The sequence below is a fragment of the Telmatherina bonti genome (assembly GCF_933228915.1).
Source record: "Telmatherina bonti genome assembly, chromosome: 10".
Taxonomy (NCBI): Eukaryota; Metazoa; Chordata; class Actinopteri; order Atheriniformes; family Telmatherinidae; genus Telmatherina; species Telmatherina bonti.
This window is the reverse complement of record NC_136628.1, coordinates 29,000,620-29,023,791: the sequence shown is the minus strand read 5'-3', so window position 1 is coordinate 29,023,791 and position 23,172 is coordinate 29,000,620. Positions and strand designations below refer to the sequence as shown.

The 23,172-nt window shown below is 40.5% G+C and overlaps 3 protein-coding genes across 3 annotated transcripts; 1 reads left to right on the top strand and 2 right to left on the bottom strand.

Annotated features, from left to right (window-relative positions):
- Positions 1-6,354, bottom strand: shpk (sedoheptulokinase; the record flags this gene model as incomplete). The annotated part of the gene is made up of 7 exons (XM_079248082.1): positions 1-395; positions 1,615-1,815; positions 2,911-3,086; positions 3,230-3,382; positions 3,471-3,645; positions 5,990-6,131; positions 6,217-6,354. 7 exons carry the CDS (start codon positions 6,352-6,354, stop codon positions 1-3), a joined length of 1,380 nt encoding a protein of 459 aa, XP_079104208.1.
- An 856-nt stretch (positions 6,355-7,210) lies between these two features.
- On the top strand, positions 7,211-9,154 carry emc6 (ER membrane protein complex subunit 6). The gene is made up of 2 exons (XM_079247818.1): positions 7,211-7,384; positions 8,505-9,154. Exon 2 carries the CDS (start codon positions 8,536-8,538, stop codon positions 8,866-8,868), a length of 333 nt encoding a protein of 110 aa, XP_079103944.1. The 5' UTR covers positions 7,211-7,384; positions 8,505-8,535; the 3' UTR covers positions 8,869-9,154.
- A 115-nt stretch (positions 9,155-9,269) lies between these two features.
- p2rx5 (purinergic receptor P2X, ligand-gated ion channel, 5) lies at positions 9,270-17,252 on the bottom strand. Its single transcript, XM_079247817.1, has 12 exons — positions 17,098-17,252; positions 16,319-16,469; positions 16,043-16,114; positions 15,882-15,957; positions 15,589-15,673; positions 15,384-15,464; positions 13,262-13,403; positions 11,083-11,216; positions 10,897-10,990; positions 10,744-10,809; positions 10,549-10,637; positions 9,270-10,453 (listed from the first exon to the last, which is right to left on the bottom strand). Exons 1-12 carry the CDS (start codon positions 17,226-17,228, stop codon positions 10,183-10,185), a joined length of 1,392 nt encoding a protein of 463 aa, XP_079103943.1. The 5' UTR covers positions 17,229-17,252; the 3' UTR covers positions 9,270-10,182.
- Positions 17,253-23,172: the final 5,920 nt, after the last annotated feature.

The following is a 23,172-nucleotide window of genomic DNA, read 5'->3' as shown; positions in this document are numbered from 1 at the left end:
TTAAAGTCGATCACACAGGACCATGGCAGCACCGACAGCGGAGTCCGCATTCTGTCCGTATGAGACCTGGAGAGGAAATGCTTTTGCTACTTCCTGCTTTAACACCTCGTTGCGAGTGAGCGCGCTCCCGCTGCCCACGATCCTGCGAACCCCTGCCTGCTGCAGAGTCTCTGCAGGCATCATGGAGGTGATGTTTGTCAGGACTCCACGACACAACGCTCTGATCACGTGACCCAGGGAGAGATTGGAGGCGGAGATGTTGGTCACCTGACCCAGGCAGAGAGGGCTGTGTCTCTCCCCCTGGAGGGTAGGACTTACAGTCAGGTCGCTGCTTTCCTGGTTCAGGGCGCAGTGAATCAACTTTTCATACAAGCCAGAGTCGCTCAGTTCTACACCTGTAAGAGTGTAATCAGTCATATTATTAAAAAATAAAAATAAAAATCTGTGCTACATGGCAACTGGACTCGCAGCAGTCTGACTAGTGTATATCTACGCTGTCTTCTACTGTTTGATTTATTGCTTGTGTTGTTCTCACTCTCATATGTATGTCGCTTTGGATAAAAGCATCTGCTCAGAAAATTGCGTGTGTTTTGGCTAAAATGTGGATAAATGTAAATCAATCGATGTGATATGAAAGAAAAGTAATAGAAGCGTCAAAAATTGATTAAGTTTTAGTGATATATGATTTGCAGAGCTTTGCAGAGCTTCATTTACTGAAGACTTCTGTGACATCAAATGTCCAAAATTAGATAAAATTAGATAAAGATAGATAGATAGATAGATAGATAGATAGATAAACAGAGCTGCTAAAAAAAAACATCAAAGCTATCCATGCATTCTATGATACATAACATTAAAATTTCAACAGTAATTATCTCATTTTGTGTAAATATGCATGTATTTATTTACTGTGCCGATTCATTTAAAATTCTTATTTTTACATATTTATTCTTTGATCCCTGCATTTATTTCCCTTTTTTTTTTTTAGCACCTTTCCTTAAAAAATATTTTTTTCTAAATTAATTCATTAAATATTTTCAATGCAGTTTTCTACAAATTTGCTGGCTTACTCTGTAAGGCAGTTTGCATAATCATAATTTGGAAAAAATGTGCAAAAATGTTTAAACTGAGACATTTAAAATTGCACAAAAAACCTAACAGAGTATATCTAATACATATATAAATTTATCATAATTAGTAACAGTACTGATGTACTAAATGCATGCCTTCTAATGGAAGTTCTGCAAATGGAGACTTTTTGAAGTTGCATTTTTAAAGTATCTGTGAAGAAAAGCCAGGAAAACTGTAAATTACTCCTCTCACAATCATAAATAGCTTTATGCTCTGATCACCAGATGCACGTGGAGATGCACTTGTAATGCCAGCTGCAACTTTACATGCTTCAAGGTGTCCAGCTCTGATCATATAACCCCAGATAGAAGTTAAAACCTGGCATAAACAGCCTTTATGAGTCATCGGTTATGCTTGCTGGGCAAAAACTGGAGCTAAATGCTAATGTCAGTGTGCTACTTGAATTCTAATGCTACTGATTTCAAGTATTACTCTATATATAATAACAACAACATTATGACAGAGTAATAGATGGATATATACCAAGCTCTCTCATCCAGGCAGTCAACATGTCCACAAAAGTGGCTAAAACATTTCCCCCATTGAGTGACGCTGCCACGGCCAAGTATGAAGAGTCAAAGTATGGGAAGTAGGAGATGGGCGAGTCTGACTGCGGAAAATCTGGAAGTCTGAAATCAGCTGGCATGGCGAAGGTTAGCTGGGCTGAGGTACTTATGTTGAGAACTGTGAAATTAGAAGAATACAACATATTAGCAAAGGAGTTTAAATGATACTAACACATCTTCTGTGGCAAAACAAAATGCAAATACACTTAGCAGCAGGTCTCATGCATTTATCACATCAGCCCTCACGTGCTGCTAAAATGTTTCTTAAGCCTTCAGAGTTGCAGGAAGCTTTTTTTTTATTTATTTATTTTATTTGCACTTTTAAAAAAGAAGGAATATTACAAAAAAGTTACAAGACAAGAACAGTACGTGCAGGAGAGGTTAAAAAATCTTGTGAGGATTTATATATAAAATAAATACCGTAATAAATATAAAGCGATATGAAAAAAAATTCAAAAGTAAATCAATGACAAGAACATCAAAAGAGAAGACAGCAACAAAAAGCAAGCAAAGCAAGAACCTATAATAAAAACTAATAAAGTTATGAAAATGGGTATATGTTAAATAACTGTATTTGACTGGGTGAACATGTGTCAAAGATAATGATACTAGAAAGTCAAGTATTTGGAGTCTTGTTTTACCAGGTAAACTTTCATTCTGGACTTGAAATGATTGAGAGATTAGGATATTTTTGCTACATGTAGATGAGAACTGCAATATGAAACTGATTATGTGTAGTAAGATTAAGTTTATTCATGAACCTGAGAGTTAACTATAAAGAATTCCTTGAACAATTTGGGTAGCAAATGAGAATATATTTGTATTTATCAATAAATATGCATGACTGAAGTATATTAATATCACATACTGACAATGTGGGAAGTTTTTTAAGTAAAATTGCAGACGAGGACAGGTATTTAGAGGAGGTGGTTAATCAAAACATTTCTTTTGTGCAATGAATGACTTGTGTAAGTTAGCAGGATAAGTGCTACAAATGTGTGACAAATTAAACGATAATACAGTACGCTGAGAGCTTTCTGAGACAAGAAATCATAAATTTTTCTGGTAATATCAAGCATTAATAATGGATGGAACATATCAGAGGCAGCTCATCCTAGATTGATCTTTTAAAATGCATAAACATGGATGATTGGAGCATTCAGTGTGTTAATTGTGAATTAAGTCAGAGAAACAATTCAGCTTCTTGTTTCACCTGCATCTGTTGGCGAAGTCATGCAGGAGTAGACGGAGCACTGGAAGTCTCCCAGGGCGGTTCCTACTGGTGTACCGGCGGGAATGCCATGCCAGGCTGAGTGTGTCTTTCCCGCCAGACCACCAGATGGCACACACTGAGGAAGCAGGCGCAAAGGGAAGCCGGCAGCCTTCAGACTGCAGTGTGCACACACAGTTCGTGAAGTAGGTTACACACACACCAACGGCTTGAGCATGCAGAAGCCACAGATTATTTTCATGCAATTAGTGGTTAACTACAACATCAGCCTTTATAGACAACAGAAGTTCACTTTACTTACATCTTTTCATTCCAGCGATTAGTGGAAGTGTTGAAGAAGCCCCAGCTGGCTGCATTCTGAGGTGTCATCACACACCTGTCCAAACCACACAGCATGGACACCACATAGTCCTGGATGGTCCCTGCGACTGCAAAGTCCTCGAGGAACTCAGGTCTGCAGAGATACTACACATGTTCAGGCTGCTTTTGCATGACCTGAGCAAGCAGCGCCTGCAGGCGGTTTTTACAAGGAGACAGCCGACCTGTGTTTCATGTACCAGAAGATTGTTGCGCAGCCAAACCCAGTGGCAACGCTGAGATGTGACTCAGGTTTGGGAAGAGAGGACAAGAAATCACTGCTGCAGCGTCCGTCCTGCCATGTGATCAGCTGACTGGTGTCTCTAGGTGTGAAGAAGCCCCTGTTGGACCAGTCGCAACCTGTGACATACAAAAATGAGAAAACACAGCTGACATCATGGTTTGGTATGAAACACTGTCCAAACAAAGACCAGGGAGTTTTACATATGTGCATAGTAACAATGAGACAGCGGGCAAAAAAAATGGACACATTTATTAACATTTAATTAAAACAGTATCTGGTTCCTCTATATTAGAATAATTAGAAAACTTAGATGCAGGATAAACTTTATACTTGACTTTTGGTGCTTTAATTATCTCTTAATGTACAGTGTCACTTACTGTACTACACTTGATTAATATCTTGTTTTTAATCCTTTTCTGATTAATACATACACTAATCAAACACACACTTTAAATGCACAAACTGGATTTAGTCTCATTGTTATCTTATGTTTTATTTTACTTGATGTTTGATACTGTTTTCTCTGTTTTTTTGTTTCTATATCATTAGGTGAGATAGTCCCTAACCCTATAAAGAGTGTTTATCTCACCCACACCCAAGGATGGATTATCCAATGGGCATTATGGGCACAGGCCCAGGGCCCATGCCCAATTGGGGCCCATGTGGCGCAAACACCAGCAGTTTGGACATGAAACACAATGTAAATAAAAGCAAGATAGTTACACAACAGTGTCTAGTGCAATAGGTACCACTGGTTGAGAGATGTTAGAAATGTTGTTTCACAGTGTATCATTCACAATTTTCATAATGTTGGGGTGGGGAAGGGGGCCCCTGGAACACTCTGGGCCCAGGGACCTGTGCACTTTTAATCCGACTCTGCCCACACCTTAAATCAATTGTTTTTATATTGTGCAAATAAACAAGACACTTAATGTCTTTTGGGCTGTGTTATTTCAATTTCAACTCATCCACCAAAAATTCTGAACACAAATAAATACATAACAATCAATAAGATAGCTTTCACGATTGCAGTGGAGGTGGAGACCCAAATGCAGAAACAGGAGCCAGGGATGCAAGGAAAAAAGGGGTTTTTAACAACAGAGGCAGGGACCCCTTCAGGAACAGGGATCAGAAGTGCCTAACAAAACCTGGGTGTTGGCATGGACCCTGGAACAGGAAGCTTTACAGCCAATCTGGTTCCCATGAAACCAAACTGGACCACCTTGTCTACCGGCTCTGGTTCCTCATCCAGCCCAAGCAGCATTCCCACAAGTTCGCTTGATGTAATGGTCACTATGTGAATATGAATATGAATAAGTGCAATGGCACATGCTGATCTGTCTTTCCTGTCCTCTCCACCCCAACCAGTCCAGGCAGATGGCTGCCCTCCCTGAGCCAGGTTCTGCCAGAGGTCTTTTTTTTTTTCTCCTTTTTTTCCGTTTTTTCCTTCCCACTGTCGCTGCGTGCATGGTCAGGATGGGGGATTGGATCGAAGTCATGACTCGATGCAATCACTTGGTTTCTATTATAGGATATGTATGAATTGGCTCGAAATGATGTGTATGTTGATTCGTGTATGTAAAGTGCCCTGTCACAACATTGTTGTGAAGTGGCGCTACACAAATAAAGTTGAATTGAATTGAATTATGTCTTTCTGGTGAGTGTGCTTGGAAGGTCGCCTTCTTGCAGGACGTGAGCGGAGACAGCTGGAAGGCATGGGATCAGGCTCTTCATAGGTCAGGAGGTTCTTGGCTGCCTCTCTGCACAAGAACTCCAGAATAGTCATTCCCACCGGGTCTAAGTTAGGCTGGTCCATTCTGTCACGGTTATGGCAGAGGTGAGTACGCAAATGCAGGAAACAGGAGCCAGAGATGCAGAGAAAAAGGTGTTTTTAATCCCCAAAAACTGAGGGTATGCAGACACCGGAGGACAGGACTAAACACATGCATACACAAACAATGGACCAGCAACTTGGAACAGAAACCAAGGGGTATGAATACGGAAACAGAACAAGACACAGGTGAAAAGGATGAAACAAACAAGACCAGGTGAATTTAAGGAACAGGAACAAAGGCTAAACAAGAAACTAGCCGAAGTGAAAGACATAACAGAAAACCAGAACAAAGATACAAAACACACAACATGACAACAGAAGGTTTGTCAAAATATATCATTATGGAAATAAGAAAATTAGAAGACATTCACCATAAGTTACTTGTCTTCCAGGGATCTCTGTAGACCACTTTTACGTCCCCACTTATTTCACAATCAAACCTTCACTCTTGAATGTAACTCCACACACACACACACACACACACCCACCCACCCACACACACACACACACACACACACACACACACCTGTGTTTTTTATGTGCTTTTTTTCCTTCTTTTTCAACTCTTCCAACCGTCTTTTGCTGCTTTTGCGTTACCACATCTCTATGTAGACATGTCCTCTTACCGCTGCCTGCTTTCCAGAAAATAACTCCGTGCATCTGTCCGGTCAGTCCGATGCTGCTCACATGCTGCAGTTTATCTGCCGACAGCTGCTGGACGCACCGGTTCACAGCGTCTATTATCCGACCTGCGTCCTGCTCTTTCGCCTGCGTCTCACACAAACACAAACACACACACAGTTCAGCTGAGTTTAGTTTATGAGGGAAGTAAAGTAGCATGCGAGCTGCTCACCTTTGTAATCCCCTCGTGGTTTTTATCGGCAGCAGTGGGTAAAGCATGACTCGCTGCCACACTTCTGGAGTCAGATGACAATAAAACAGCTTTTACTGAAGTGGTTCCCACATCTATGCCCAGAATAAAGTTGGACATGACTGCTGCTGACGGCCTGCTAGTGACTAGTAGTTGCACATCATCCAGGAGGCAAAGTCGACGCTGCTGCATTCACCTTAAAACAAAACATCGGACATATTAAGTTCTTTATAGCAGTCTGATGATGTTTAAACATGTTACAGATAGAGGCGCAACTAAGGAAGAGAAACGTGTTTGGGTCGGGTTTTCTCTCTTGTGGTTGATTTAAAAAGCGTAAACATTGTTTATGGAAAGAAAAGAGGTTAAATAACCTGTAATAGTATCTTTCTTTCATTTTTGTGAGTTTTTGTATCAGCTTGAAATCAATGCTGCTCTTATCCTTCAAAATCAGACTGACCTCTTTCTGTTGAAGATGTGAAAACATATACAAGCCATGCAGTCAGTGGCATCGCTCCAAAAAAGGTAGCATGAACAAAAGAGGCATGAAGCAATAAATAATCATGAAGACATGACATTTTTATTGTCTATTTCTTTTGTATTTGTAGTTTGCATTTTGCCCAACTTTTATTGTGTCTTGTGTTATTTACATCCCTCTGAGATATTTTTGGATATTTTAGTTGCTTTGCAGCTGTTTGAGATCTCATTTGTGTTTATTTGCAAATCAGCATTTTAAATTTCTTCATATTTTGTACTGGCCATTATTTAATATTTTCTTTTAAAATATGTTGCTCAAAACAGTACATGAGTATAGATAGACTTTGTGCCTTGTCCCCTGAATAAGTGCTAAACACCTTTAATTGATCTGTTCTTGCTTAAAATTGCAGTTTCTAGTTTTCCCAGTCAACCTCAAACGCACCACACCGTTTCCTCCCGTTTGATGACTGAACTACTCCCACAATGCACTGCGGGCGAGCATGGCTGACTTTGTACTGGTAGCGTCATCCCTACGAGAATGAATGCGCTATTTTCGTGCTGTACCAGTTGACAGTTCGTTAAAACAACCTGTTACTCAAGTATATAAAGGAGCTTTTATGTAATATGTTTTTGTAATTGCATCGTGAAGAACCGAGAAACTTTACGTTCAGATCCAGTAAGTAGATGTTATCAGCTCGGACAGCTAACGGTGCTAGCATGTTAGCAGTCGCTTTGACATGAACATTAAAATAGGTTAATGTATAGCCAGGTCATAGGTCGCAATATTTCAAGGCTCGTTTTTGCTTCCTTCTTGTGATTAAAGTCTTTGCTTTTTGTTATAACTATGTGGGACAAAATGTTTCTAATTTGGGGTTTTTTGTATGTATTTTAAATCAACCAGAGCTACTTTATAACCTACTGTTAGCTTCTCGCTAAGCTAACAGATGATAGTACAAAGAAACATTAGTATTGATTTGAAGGCTTTGCCTTTTATTTAAAAAACATTAACACCACAGTCATTTCTGTGTTAACTATTTGTTAGACCCATCGAGCCGAACTTACCCAATGTACAATGTGCATACAAACTAGCTTTAAACTATGCTTTATACTATACTAGCTAGTATATATTTATTCAGCTCTCTTCTGAATTGTTTTAACCTTTATTTAGTTAAAGTTATTATTATGCAGCAAAATAACCAGCCATAAGGTTGTTGTATAAGCAAACTATTCCAACTAAAGAGTCTAGGGAATGTATTGTCTAATACAATGTTTCTCAAATGAGGTATGCGTACCTCTGGGGGTACTTCAAGGCATTCCAGGGGGTACGTGAAAGTTTTTGAAATTTTTTTCTATATATATTCTTTAAAACATCCTTAAATAAAATAATATAAATGTAATATCATATAAATATTTAATATATTCCAATAAATGTAAGTGTACACTCATAAATGAATTTCCATTTAGATTTACACCATTTCATTCCTCCCAAAATCCCACATTTCCACGTGAATTGAACCCCATTGTTGCCTTGACAACGCAAACACTGGAGTCCTGGTTGAAGCGTATTGTAGAGATGTGAAAAACAAAAAGTTTAAAAGGCCAAACACAAATGATAAAATGCTGTATTTCGTGTTTTTTCTGAACCAAAAGTACTTTGCACTGGTTAGGGGGTACTTGGCTAAAAAAATATTTTACAAGGGGTACTGTGTTGCAAAAGGTTGAGAACCGCTGGTCTAGTACAGTAAGTATTTAGGTATCGGTTGATGTTCAGGTAATCTGCATCTCTCTTTCTGCAGCATCCTTCTTTGGTATTTGACCAGAGCCACAATGGCAGGAGTTGGGGCCAAGCGCGAGGGACCACAGTTCATCAGTGAAGTGGCCGTGAGGGGTAATGCCGCCGTGCTGGACTACTGCCGTACCTCTGTGTCCGCTCTGTCTGGAGCGACAGCTGGTATCCTCGGCTTGACAGGACTTTACGGCTTCATTTTTTATTTCCTCTCCTCCTTTCTCCTCTCGCTCCTGCTCATCCTCAAGGCTGGACGGCGGTGGAACAAATGCTTCAAATCACGACGGCTGCTCTTCACAGGTGGCCTTGTTGGAGGTCTTTTTACTTATGTGCTGTTCTGGACTTTCTTGTACGGAATGGTGCATGTATACTAAGATGATGTACCACAAATAACCTGAAATGTTTCTACACCAGTGCTACATAGACCATTAGGTTTGTCTGCCCTGCTGTTTATAAGTAGACTTAACTGTGAAATATTTTTCATGTTTTCATTGTCAACTGTTGATAGATTGGATGATCTGTTCAGAATTACTGTATGCAAGATTCATTGTTTTTCCTCTTAATTCACATTTACTAATAACTATGAAATTCTTTCATCTGTAATTCTTGCTCTGAATTCTTGGTAATATGTATATCCCAGGAGAATAATAATTCTAGTTATTATTGCAGTAGGTTAACTTATAACATCCTAACAAGGTGTGATATTAAATGTACAAAGCTTTGATGAGCTTATCACACTTGTGATTCCAAATTTGAATAAAAGCCTCTCATCAAGTTGTTTGTATACATAGTTTATCTGTCAGGCAGTTTATTGGCGACATCATGAAATCAACATGACAAACACATTTCCATCTAACAAGAATGTACAAACTCGAGGGACAGTCTCCTGCAGGTTTTTGTCTCCATATTCCAACACACCTGACCAAAATAAAAAAAAAAAAAGGTTTGCAAGAAGCAGCTGGGTCCATTTGATTTGAATCAGATTTGTTGGTAAAGGGAACCAACAGAGACCTGCTGGATACCGGCCCTCAAGGACTGGAGTTTGACACCCCTGATGTAGACAGTTGTTGCAATCAGGAAAAGAAATCCTTGCACTTTAGTGTCTATCAGCCAGTACTTTCCCACAGTGAACACGTCCACTTCACAGCAGACTTAACGCACTTGACAGACTGCATTCCTGAGCTTCATCAGTAATGGATGTAAAGATAACTTTCTTGGCTTCTTCATCTCATTTTAAAGCCATCAGGATGTGAATATTACTCAATATTTGCTGTGGAATTCTTGCAGAGTAAAAGTCAGAATTAAAAAAAAATATATATATATTCTTGTGTAATTCAAAGACAATTCAAAAATTAAATTAAATGTTCACTTTAAAATACTGCAATGCACTGAATTCTGTTCTTCTGAAACAGCATCAACGGATTACACAATAAATTTAATTTAAATGAGGGATTGGAGTATTAATGAACCCGATGAAGTCATCTTTTTGGCTTACATCAATGACCTGATCCTTCCAGTGCAACGCAGAACATAAATATTTCCATGGCCCAACACGTTCATTTAGTGCAAGCCTCATGGATGTTAGTGACCATGCCAGCGGGGGGTGAAGTGGACATCAGTCTGACTGTAGGATCCACCTCCTGCAGTGTGAAACATCTGCAGGTGCTGTGTTTTCGCCCAGCCGAAACCTAGTTGTGTGTAGCAAACGTGATGTGATGCTTTGGCTCTGCACCTTGTTGAGACAGAAGAGCAGAGTATCGCTGTCCCGTGTTACGTGGAATGGTGGGACCCCGTTTGTCTACAGACAGCTGGTTTCCTTCAGGGGGAGCGGTTTCCACGGTGACTTCAGTTTCCTCTGATTTTTTGATGCTGTTGGCAGCATCTTTCTCTGCAGCAGGTTTCCTGGATCTCCTTTCCCGGTGTCCTGCTTTCCCTTCCTTTGATTTGGGCTTCTCTTTTCTGCTCATATAAAATAAAAAGTTGCGCAGAAATAAGGAAGAGAAGCAATTCTCTGAAGGGTGATTACAATTTTTTACAAATACAGCAATTCTTACTTAAAGTTGATTATTTCAAACTTCCTCTCTCTGTAGAAGGAGCTCGTGTTCATCATGTAAAGTAGTATCATGTCACACACAAAAGCCCCCTAAAGGATAAAAATTAAGTAATTAACATGCACAAGCTTCAAACTTGTTAGTTTGGTACTAATCGTGTTTCACCCTATTGTGATGTAGAAATTGTCATGTACTTACTATACCCATCAGAGCAACACCTGAGCCAATAGCAATTATTGTGGGAACTATATTGAATTTCCCAGCCTGCAAAGCAATAAGACATTTACTAGAGGTATACTACTGGAATCATGTACTTCACTGGAGGTGGGGCTGCTCATATCGCTGCTGTACCTGGCCATTGATCATTATATCAAAGCGAATCCCGTACACTTTGTAAAGAGTGCGATATGTTTCACCGTTTTGATCCTTGTAGTACCTGGCATATCTGTAGGGGAAGGATATTGCAATAGATTAAATAAAACAAAGAGGAAAGATTAAGTGGCGGGTTGATTGTGTTAAATGCCTGAGGGGACACACCTGAAGTTGTATCCTGATGTAACTGAGTTGTTCAAGTTCATGTCCAAACGGGTGAAGCTGTACTGAGGATTGCATTTAGAGGAGTCTTTATCCAGGTCACAGTTCCACTCAATGAGTATGCCAATGGAGCCACCCTGTAAGTACAAACTGAGCTTTAGCAACAGGTAAACTTATAAATAAGGCAATCCAGCTATGAAAACAACATAATTCTAACAACAAACACAAGCACTCACCAGCTACTTTATTATGTAGACCCTGTTAGTACCAGGTTGGACCTCTTTTAGCATCAGAACTGCCTTCATTCTTTGTGGCATAAATTCAACAAGGTGTTGGGAAGATTCCTCTGTGATTTTGCTCTATAATCCAATGATAGCATCACACCGCTGATGCAGATTTGTCAACAGTGCATCCATGATGAGAATCTCCCCGTTCCACCACCTCCTAAAGGTGATCTATTAGACTGAGATCTGGTGACCATGGAGGCCATTGGAGAGAAGCGTTCAAGAGACCAGTCTGAGGTGGTCTAAACTTTGTGACATGGTGCATTATCCTGCTAGAAGTAGCCAACAGAAGATGCTACACTGTGGTCATAAAGGGGATGGACATGGTCAGCGACAGCACTCAGGCAGGATGTGATGTTTAACTTACGCTCAGGTGGTGCGAAGAGGCCCAAAGTGTGCCAAGAAAATATCGCCCGACCTGTTAACCAGCAGCCTGAACCATTGAAACACAGCGGGATGGTTCAGGCTTTCGTATTTTATATTTCATATTTTCACCTGCATACCTTGGTTGGAACAAGTGTTTGAGTTACTGTTGCTTTTCAATCATCTCCAACCAATCTGCCCATTCTCCTCTGACATCAACCAGGTATTTTAGTCCACACAACCTCTGTGCATGGGGTGTTTTCTCTTTTTCAGACTCTTCTCTGGAAAGTTTCAGCAGTTTCAGAACAAAGAAATTGCCTTTCTTCCTTTCTTCCTTATTCTGATGCTCAGCTTGAACTTCAGCAATCCTCTGAGCTGCTGCCATGTCATTGGCTGATTAGTTAACAAGCAACTGAACAGCTTTACCTAATAAAGTGGCCAGTGAGTGCACAAAATAGACACAGGCAAAGGTTTAAGAGAGAAAACACCAACAGTGCATGTGTGTGTGTTCATTTGGTAAATGATTTGGTAACTTTAGAGCTGTAACTGAGAGGGGTGGCAGTGGCTCAGGAGGTTGTGCCGGTTGTCCACTGGCCTGAACATCGCCAGTTCCAGACCCTCATGTTGCAACCCCGAGAGGGGCACAAGCCAGTGGTCTCTGTGGGCCGGTCCAGAGTCCAGATTAATGCAGGGGTTGCATCAGGAAGGGCATCCGTCTTAAAATATGTGCGAACAATAACATGCAAATACAGCTTTATTGCCTGAGGGCGTCACACTGCTTGCAGGCTGTAGGAGGACATGAGATTAAAGCACAACTTGGTGACTCAAATCAAAATAACTTTTAATACTTTCTGAAACAGCCAATTGAACCCAAGATTAATATATGAGGCAGAAAAATCACTTCTACTTCGTCTAGTTTGTGAAAACTCAGTTTGAGTGTGAAAACAAGCAGTCAGAGCCAAGAGGAGTCCTGACCAGATGTCAGTCATGGATTTCTTATCAACCCGGCATATTAAAGTACCTTTCGGTGTATGATGGGCTTTGTAGGCAGAACTGAAGCACAGGGCGGGTCTGCATTGTAGGTCAATTTATAGACTAAAACATTTTCCTTTTGAAATGACCTTGTTAATGTGCTTCAATGATCACTTAATTTCATTTTAGTTCAGTTTGATTTTTTTCACTGCAAGTCAAAAACAGATTTCCATGATTTTAAACCCTTAATTCCTGAATTTCTTTGCAATTATATAAATAAAAAACAAGATTATTTTAAAAAAGAGAAAAAGGGCAAAAAGTAAAGACTGGCATAAAAAATTAAATCTCAAGATTAAATACAATAGATTATCAAAATAATAATAATCAATATCCAAATATGTAAATAAAAGTAAATGAGTAAATCAAGTGAAACAAATTTTTAAAAACCAGAAGTGGTTTGTTGTACGTTTGCAGCAATAGGCATCATCTATAATCTTTTTATTTTCATCAAATCACTCAGGGAACAGACTGCGACAGGGTCAGATGGCAGATCGGTCCATTACCATAGCAGCCATGTCCTGGAAGTCATGTCCAGTGTTGCCAACCAGATCTCTGAGGCGAAAGATGGGACAGTAAGGATGGTTGTCTTTATCATAGGAGCATCTCTTTAGATAGCTGTCATCAGATGTTTCTAGGACATTGGACCTAAGTGAAAAAGAAAACAGACACGCATTAGCTTGAGTGTTCGGATAAAGTTAGGCTTTGACTTATAAAGCTATTGACTCTATTTTACGACCTCTTACTTGAAAGCATAACCCCGCCACATATGGGAGTTTAGATGTGTTTCCTCTGTGAAGAAATACTGCAGAGCATCATGAATGTTTGATGGGTAAAGGAAGTGTGACTGTGGAAGAAAGTCCAGCACTTTTGGATGCAGATGTTGAGTGATTGGACTTACTGTCTGCGACCAGAAGTGTGAGGAATGGACTACCTCTAAACCTCCATCACGGTGAACCTGATCCAGTGCAGGCGTCCCAACATCAGAACAGCTGAATTAAATATGCTTTACTGAGCAATCAAAACTGCACTGCTGATGCATCTCAGCCCAGGTATGTAGTTTGTTTTCATCCTGAATGGTGTTTAGAAATGCTGTATGTATTGCATGTCCAGACCTTTATTAAATAGGATATTGTCATCTTTATGTCCTAAATTCTGTTGTTTATATTTCTGCCACTGAAAAATACTATGCATACTGTGTAATTATTATAGCATCATAAATTGCGACGCACATCCATCTTGTACAACTTGAGTCTTGCAATGACAGCAAAGAAAGAGATTCTTTCTGATAGAAACATGAGTTATAAACATATTTTAAAACTTCGAAACAATGTCTTCTGTTAAATCCACACAGACATTTCTTATCAAGCTGTCTTTTTAAAGGCAAGCGCAAGTTTATTTGTGTACAGCACATTTCATGTGCAAATCAATGCAAAGGGCTTTGCATAAAACCTTAAAGCATTACAACAAGGTGCAGAAAAAGAATGAAAAAGTACAAAAAAGCATTTAAAGGACATAAAATCATAGTAGAATCGTGTAAACAATAAAATTAAAATGATTAAAAGGAAGCAACCGTCTAGATAAGTTAAAAGTTAACAAGCAGATTCCATGCATAATGAAAGGAAATGCCTTCAAACTGGATTTAAAAGTGTCTAGATTTAGTTAAAAAGTTTAATCTCCACTTGTTTGCAGCATTAAAGCCAAAGGCTGCTTCTCTGTGTTTTGTCGGGACTCTGGTCCGGACTAGCTGACCGGAGTCTTGAAATCTAAAAGCTCTGGTTGGTTTTTATTTACTGACTAAACCACTCTGTAATTTCTAGATGATTCGTAGGATTTTAACATCTAATCTGTGACTGGCTGACAGCCAGAGCACTGCAGCTAAAGCTCCAGCAGCAGCGTTCTGGATGAGCAGCAGCTGTTTAATGCTCTTCTTTTTAATGACTTGAATTATGTTCGGTTTTCAAAGTGGCCTTAGATTTTGGACAGCTTTGTGCAGCATGTAACACTTCCTCTTAAGGGGGCTCTATTTATGTGAAAAGGGTGCACTTAAAAAAAAAACTCAACACACACTCCAGCAGAAACACACACAGCATGTCAATGAAACCACACAGATACACTGTCTGCTTACTGGCTCAGACTGCAGATGCATCATACTGTAAGACCTGTATAGCGTTGCGAGCCATTTTTGAGCAAACCCCCATTTAAAGGGATCATATTACCTTTTGATCCCATCAAGCAAAATCATATTTAGACTAGTAGGAAGCACGAGAGAGATGTCTGTCTAATTAGGAGGAGATCCTGACGGATGAATTAGTCATGGCCTCGCGGTATCGTCCTTATCTCCTGCAGGACGCCAGCGAGGAAGCAACAGGGACGCCAAACACAGGGCAAGCCCTGTCTGATCTGACACCTGTCCAGAGCAAGGGCCGCTGTCAAGGACGTCTCAGATGACTGTTTCACTGTCTCTCTCACTGCAAAGCACAGGCTAGTATAAATAGAAGACTCTGTGCACCCTAAAGCTATTTAAAGCATCCGTTGGAACATGTACACCATGGGATCTCATTCAATGCCACAATGTCTTGAAACCACAGGCACAAAAGCGATCAGCAGCCACTTACGGCTACTTACTTTGAGAATTCAAACTTTGGAAACCTGATGAAGTTCTTGATGTAGATTGTGAAGTTTTCTGCTTCATTCAGTAATGGCTCTCTGGGAGGAAAAAAACAAAACAGACAAGATAAAGCCAAACATCTCAGTCCACATGAGGGATTAGAGTGTATTGGCACAAAATGACAACTTTCTGAATACTCTGACAGGAAGGAAAGATTCTAACGTTGGTCTTGGACTGTGTTCCACAGGACACCAAGCGTAGATCTCACAGGTCCCAGTGCTGTTCAAACACAAGCCGGTCTTTATTCCTGACGCAGACAACATGAATTAAAGAGAATCTCTCACAAGACGAACCAGACCAAACACCTTTAAATTAGCTTTAAAGCAGTAAAATTAGCAAATGGCATTTATAATATGTAGCATATCTTAAAAAGGATTTATAGACACGTTGTTTCATATAAAACTGAATACTGTGGGAGGGGAAAGGGCTAAATAAAGGGAGTAAACGCCCCTCACCATGACCGGCTACAACACTCGCCCCTTCAAGGCAATCCTGATCACTTTGACAACTTCCATCAGGCACCTTGAAACTCTATGAAGAACAAAAAAAAAACTAAAACAATCCGACATGGACACAGTGCACTGAGAATAAAAACAGAGATAATGTGTTTTCTCACCTCGGCGCAGAACCCTAACCTCTGATTGGGGGTCTCGATGTAATTTGTTACTATGAAGAAAACCTGCTCACCCTGCAAAATCCAATTAGGTCCACAAAGATAAAGGTTAAACAAATTACACACCCAGGGAAGCTCAGTATTGTTAAATCTGTTGAGACACATGCCGAGACTAATGATACATGGCAAAACAAACCTTAATAACCTAATAATCTCTCTTGGCAGGAACGGACTTGGAGAGCTCTCTGACATTTGTACTAGATAGATAGATGGACTCACGTTGGGGGGGATCACGTAATCCTCGGCACTCCACAGGTAGGGTCCTGTCTCAGATGTGTTGGTCAGAGTGACACCTTTAAGTTTGGTTATGACTGAAGTCTGTATGGCCTCTTCTCTCTCCTGGTACCCTTTCTTCACAACAAACACCCACCTAAGACATTGATCAGAGCTTCATTATAGGTATTGATGGCCATTTTGAGGTGGTGTTTTGTTTCTGATTGCCTGTTGCGCAGCTGGTTTGTGATCAAAATGGTAATTGCTTTTTGCATGCAGGTCTTTGTTATTCATTATTGAGGTGCACAAAGGCATGGTATTCTCAGCTGCATAGCCATAGAAACAGTGTGAAGACGCCTCGGGGAAAGCATGACTTTACAACCACAACGCTGCACTGAATTTGTCATGTCACAGTCTGAGATAAGTTTTATAGTCAAGTGAGATCAATCAAATCCAAGTTTTAAATCTTAAATCAATCATTTGCCCGATTTTCTTTATTTTTACTTATCATATAGGAGACTAGGCTACCTTTAATAAAAGATGGGATAACAAACATAAACCATTTAACAATAACATTCAACTCTTCAGACAATAAACTACTCAGAAAGTGTAAAAGTTAAAAAAAAACAAAAAAAACAAACAAAAAAAAACACTTTAGTTTACTTTAACACCACCAGTAGAGGAAAAAACCTACCACAAGCTCGCCTATTTTTAACTTTGTGAATCAGTCTCTATTGCTTTATTTCACACCCAACAAACAAACGGCGACACGCAAAGCTCCTCACCCGATTATGTATCCCAGCACAGCCAGCTGATAAAGCCGGAATAATATTCCGATTCTCCTGTTTTCAGCGATCACATATTTCTCTGTCTTGTAGTTGAGGAGAGAGACGAAGAAGCCCCCCCAGCCAGCCATTTCAGCCCCCTGCACGCTGAGCCGACAGAGACAGCAGCTCCCAGCTGATATATGGAGGGGGGTCAGCCGTCATGCAGCGGACAAACCCATTCAGACAGACAGGGGCTGCAAAAAAAAACAACAAAAAAACCCAAAAAAACCTCGTTTCTTTACACCCCAGTAGCTACATCTCCTTTTATCTTTTGACCTTGTTTGATTTCAGCTTATCGGTTTATGAGTTTCACACTGAGCAAAACTTTAACTTTTTTTGAACCTGTGAAAAGACATACGGGGAGTTTGTAGGTCTTTCTGCTGTGGCTCATTTATGTTCTGCTGCTGTTTGCAATTATTTTTCATTCAATGACTCAACGCGCTTGGAGGCCACAGGGGCGTGCACAGGAGTAGAGAGGGGCTGGGGGCCAAGAGAGCTGAAAGCACTGAGGCAAAGCTTCACTTTTTTAGTGGCTCTTGTGGTCGGGAATACCTAATACTGGCTACACATTGAGAGGTTATGGCTATAGTACGTGTAAAATGCATGTTTTTTATTTTAATCTGGGCACAGATAAATCTGAAATTGACACTTTCATTTTTTAAACACACTAACCCATACACAACAATGTTAGTACATGTACCATGTAAAAATCTGAATTTGGCAGTTTTTTCCTTGATAAAAGCTGTTTTTGACACGGGAAATGTTGGGAAGGAAAGATGAGGGCGTGCAAGAGCGAATGGATTAAGTTGCGGATGGAATGTAAGAGAATAGAGGTGGGGGGAGAGGTGCTGTGTAGAGTAGAGGTGAGGTGGGGGAGTGTGCAATGGAGTGTGTATGAATAAAGGGGGAGTATGTAAGTGGGGTGTGGAGGGACGGGGTGGGAGGTGTGGGCACGTACAGGGGGTAGTGTATGAATGGAGATGGAAAGGTGAGTTGGGGGGCGTGTGGGTAGGGCGGAGTGGGTGATTTGAGGTGTGGTGGGGATGTTTATGGGATGGGGTGTGTGTGCTGATAAATAAGGGAGTGTGGGAACTGTGGGTGAGAAGGGGGGTGCGTGTCGAGGTGTGTAGAGAGGGAGCTCGTGAGAGGAGTTGTGTTATGTGGTATGTATGTGTGCATCGGGGAGTACGTGAGCGGAGCAGGGGGGCAGGGGATTGTGAGATGGAGCATGTGTAATGGATGGGGTGGATAGGGTGTGTGTAGGGAGGGAGTATGTGTGTGTGAGTTAGTTGGTACGTGTGTGTGGGAATATGTGTGGGTGTCTGTGTATGCCTGTGTGTGTGTGTGTGTCCGTGTGTTGGGGGGGTGTCTTGTGCCCAGGGAGCACGGCTGGTGCACTGGGGTGTGGCCTGACTGCCACTCGGCGGCGGTCCGGGGATCCTGGTTCTCCATTGGTGTGGGCTGGGCCCTCTGCCTGCGGGGGTGGGGGTTGCCTTAAGGCTCTTGGGACCCTGGGGCCTGCGCTCTGTCTGTCCTGGGCAGCCGGCGCCTGGCAGGGTAGATTCTTGCCGGTCTGGGCCCGCTGGGGCTTGTTCCCTTCTGATAGCGGGGGACTCCGGCTGGGGCTCCCCTCTGACACCTCCTGGGTGGGTCCATGGCTGACTCTGGAGTGGGGTGGTTCGATCCAGTGCTTGGAAGTGACTGCCGGCTACCTGAATTTCGGGATCCTCCTGGCCTGCTTCTTGCCTTTGTGTGGGCGGGGTCACACTGGTGTGATCACTCTTCTCTGAACACGTTCCACTTTGTATGCTCTGCATGTGACACAGTCCCTGAGTCGTCTGCAGGTTTTTCCACTAACAGCATCTGGTTTTCTTTGTCTCTCATTAATATTTAACCTGACAGTTTTGGTGCTCCTGTTACTTGATAGCCTAGTCCTCCGCAGGGGGAATATGAATCTAAGTTTGGCCTGTATATGTGTGGCCCGTGTATATGGGTGTGAATGTGTTTGTACATGCGTTCATATAGGTGAATACGTATGGGCCTATGTTCATGCAAATGTCTGTTTTTTCTTTCTTTCTCTCTCTCTATCTCTCTCTTTTCCTCTCCCTCTATGAGGTGTTTTCTTTCTCTTTCCCTTTGTCTTTCTATCGCTCCTATCTTCTCTGGTCTGGCCCAGCAGTAGAAACTCTGTATAACAATTATACAAGATAAATAAAGATATAAAATGAGAATCCAGAAAATAAATGGGATCATCATACCAGGAATACTCCCCTTGGCAAAGTAAATTTGCTAAGCAGAACACAGCATCCAGACCACCATTCTGCTTGCTTAAATGTTGGACAACACACAAATTAAAAAAAGAAAAAAAACTAAAGAGATTTGGACAAAAATAACAGCAGAATAAATAATAGGTCCGAGATTCCCCCCTTCGTCAAATCCAAAGATGTACACGTAAATTATCACAATGTTTACATTTAATAAACTGTCCTTTTAAGAAACATGAAGAGCAATCTGAAAATTGTTCAGAAACAAAAATGCAGCTATACTTGGGGACCACCAAGAGTCTTTGGTCAGAGGACCTGAAGGATCTATAGGGAATGTAATGACATAAAATATCTGCTAAACAGGATAAGGATAAACAATAAAGTGATTTAAAAACAAATGATAAAATCTTAAAGTCAATCGTCAACTTGATGAGGACCCAGTGCAAAGGTGATGTGCTCAAATTCACGAGTACCTGTTAAAAGATGAGTAGCTGAATTTTGAACTGACTGGAGGCAGTTCAGATAAATCTTATTAATACCTTCAAGAAGAGAGTTGCAATAATCCAGGCAAGAAAAAAATAATTATATTGATAAACACTGTTATTATACTTCTAGCAGGAAAACAGGTTGAACAGAGTAAAAGAGAATGCATAAGTTGTTCACAATTCATTTTTCTTCCAAGGGCATTTTTACTCATCTCAATGTCTCAGTCCATATCTCTCTCAGCCAATCCCAGCTTGTGCTGAGTGTTTGCACAATACATGCATGGAAACAGTTTGAAACAGTCAAAACTAACTCTCACCTCAATAAGATAGCAGCTGGACTGTGACTATAGGCTACAGACAGCTAATCTTCACCTGGAGTCAGACTGGATTCTGCAGCTGTCAAAAACAAACAATATTTGACACGGCCCTCAGATTAATATTAACCTTCACATTGATATGAATCATTTCATTAATAGAAATGTATGAAAATGATCAGAATGTGACCCAGCTTTGCTCTGCTGAGATCATGAGATGATCAAGGTAAGTTGAAAATTGACTAGTTATCACCTTGTTGAACTGGTATTTGTTACAACTGGACAGAATCTATAACACAAAGTTAAAGTATGTGTGTCATTATGTTTATTCCTGAACATTTTTGGACTTTGAAAAAGAATTTATTCCTGTGTCTTTATCAGTTACATCATGAATATAACAAACAGTTATCTAAAAACAAAACAGATACATAGCTTGTTAACTGGAGATGATGCTAAAGAATGTTTTTCAGCAATTTTTAGCTTCCATAACACTCATCCAGTTTGCTATAGAGCAGCAAAGATCTGCTATGCTGCAACTTTTACCTGTCTTCTTGAACAGACCTGAATCAAATGCAAAGATTGCTACCAGGCCTCTGCAGGGCTGGATGACATGCAGATGAGGAAATTCAGCTATTTGATACAAGTGTGATGGAGCAGGGATAGGTTTTAATCTTGCAGGATAGTAGATCTCAAAGACTGGACTCTAAAATGAGCCAACCTCTTTGTGATATGTTGGTCTGGAATGAAAAATGCGTGGTGGGCTCCACTGGTCTTAATTGAGCAATAGTTGGACAGAAAGGCAGGTCACAGAGAATGGGGGTCCACATGCAGCAAAGGGCCCCAGGCGGGGATTTTAATAGGCAAATACAGCCTCTGTGCCACTCTGTTAAAGCTAAAAGTCCTCCAATCTCGGTACTCTTAATAACAACATTTCAATTTACCTAAAATGTAAGCAAACAGGTGCCATTATAGATGTCTTTTTTTAATTATTATTATTCTTTCAGTACTGAGGAGCTTTTGCGCTCCTGTTCTCACAGGAAACACATAATTACCCCCATTAGTCCATTCATCTGCAACTTTGAAGCAATGCTGGACTTTGCCTGTTAATTCATACAAGTGCTAACTGGTATTTATGGACTAATATAATGACTGGTGTGTGTGTATTTTATTTTTTTCCCCATTTAAACCTATAAAACTTTAGATAATAAAGAAATAATCTGATCATACTTATCATATCTATAATTTGGCTGTGGTGTAAAAACCACAGATGAATATTGATCTCGGAGTCCAATCCCAGCTTAGTGTGGTAGGATTTTTGTTCAGTTCAGTCATATTTTCTTTTAGAAACTCTCCATCTTTCTTTAACTACACAACACTTTCCAGTGATGTCAAAGAAAAAGATGATCAGAGGTCGTGTTTCATGGTTGTGACTATGTGGCCATTATTAGAGTCTCACAGAAACAGACATGGACTTTTTTTTCCAACGTTTTTTTTTTTTTCCAATTTTTTTTTAAATAAGCCAATTAGCATGTCTACTCTTATACTGGATGCACATCCTGTAACTTACAACTAGCCAACAATCTGACAGTAAATCTTATCTCTGTTTGGCCATTAGTTGCTGCTGTCAGTTTCAGAGCCTCCCTAGAATCATTAACAGACATGTTTTTATGACAAAGATGAGCTGTGAACACTCATGCAGCACCAAGCTCAGCATCCTCACTGAGAATTTGTCCTGTCCTGAACTTTGTCTGTGAGTTCTCACAAATCCCAAGTGCCTCATACAAGCTCAGTCCTCAGATCTTTGGACTGGCTTCCTGTCACTCAAAGAACTGACTTCAAAATCCTGCTTTTAGCTCACAAAGCACTGAATGGGTTAGGGTACATTCAGAGTCCTCTGGTCCATAATAATTCAACCAGATTCGGTTCTCAGTCCGAAGTAACATGCAGAGGCAGTGTTTCATGTAAAGTACTCTGAATAGTCTTCCAAATTAAATGCGCTATACAAATAAACCTACATTGCTTGTGAACCTGGCTGTTAGACTTTATTAGACAGCTCAGGTGCCCCCATTTCTGGAGTCATATAGTTTATTTGAATTTGTTTTAACCTGGGAAAAGACCTGATGACCTACTGATAAATTGTTTCCTTTTTAAGTCTGTACATCATACTGTGCACATTGTATGTTTTTCATATATTTATCCAGCTTTCTCTAGTGACATAATGTGGCTATGGTAACTATTATGTTCTTATGTGTCAATATATACATTTGACATTCCATTGTAGATTGCGCGGTCTGATAGCAGCAAATTGTAGTAGCTCTGATTTGCTCTCTTGATTTTTTTTAAACTACAAACTCTTCTCACATAGATATTAGCTCCAATTAGGTCTTTTTTTTCTGAGGATTTCATGCTGGTTTAGAGGGTGTGCTGCAAGGGAGATTTTTCTGCATATTTTTGGCTCTCTCAAGACTTGTTATGATGAGCCTCCATGGCAACGAAAGACTTGTTTACTATCGAGGTCAACTGATTAAACTCTCCCAAATCAGGATTATCAGTGAAACAACACATCAAATCCCGGTGGATTTGAAATGAAAGACAAGATGATGCAGGAGTGAGACAGAGGAGAAAGCGATGGAGATTTAAACCATTTCTCCCAACTCTCCTCATGGGTAATATGAGATTGCAAGCTAACAAAACGGATGAGCTCAAGATGATAACAAGGTCTCAGAAAGATTATACAGAGTGCAGTATTATGTGCTTCACAGAGTCATGGCTGCATGAACACATCCCTGACTGTAATGTGTCTGTACCGGGCTTTAAAACGGTCCATGCAGACCGCAGTAGACAGCACAGTGGAAAGCTAAAGGGTGGTGGAATTGCAGTGCTGGTTAACCAGCGTTGGTGTCATCCTGGACATGTTACTGTCAAGGAGAAGACATGCACAAGGGACATTGAACTGTTAGCTGTGAGCTT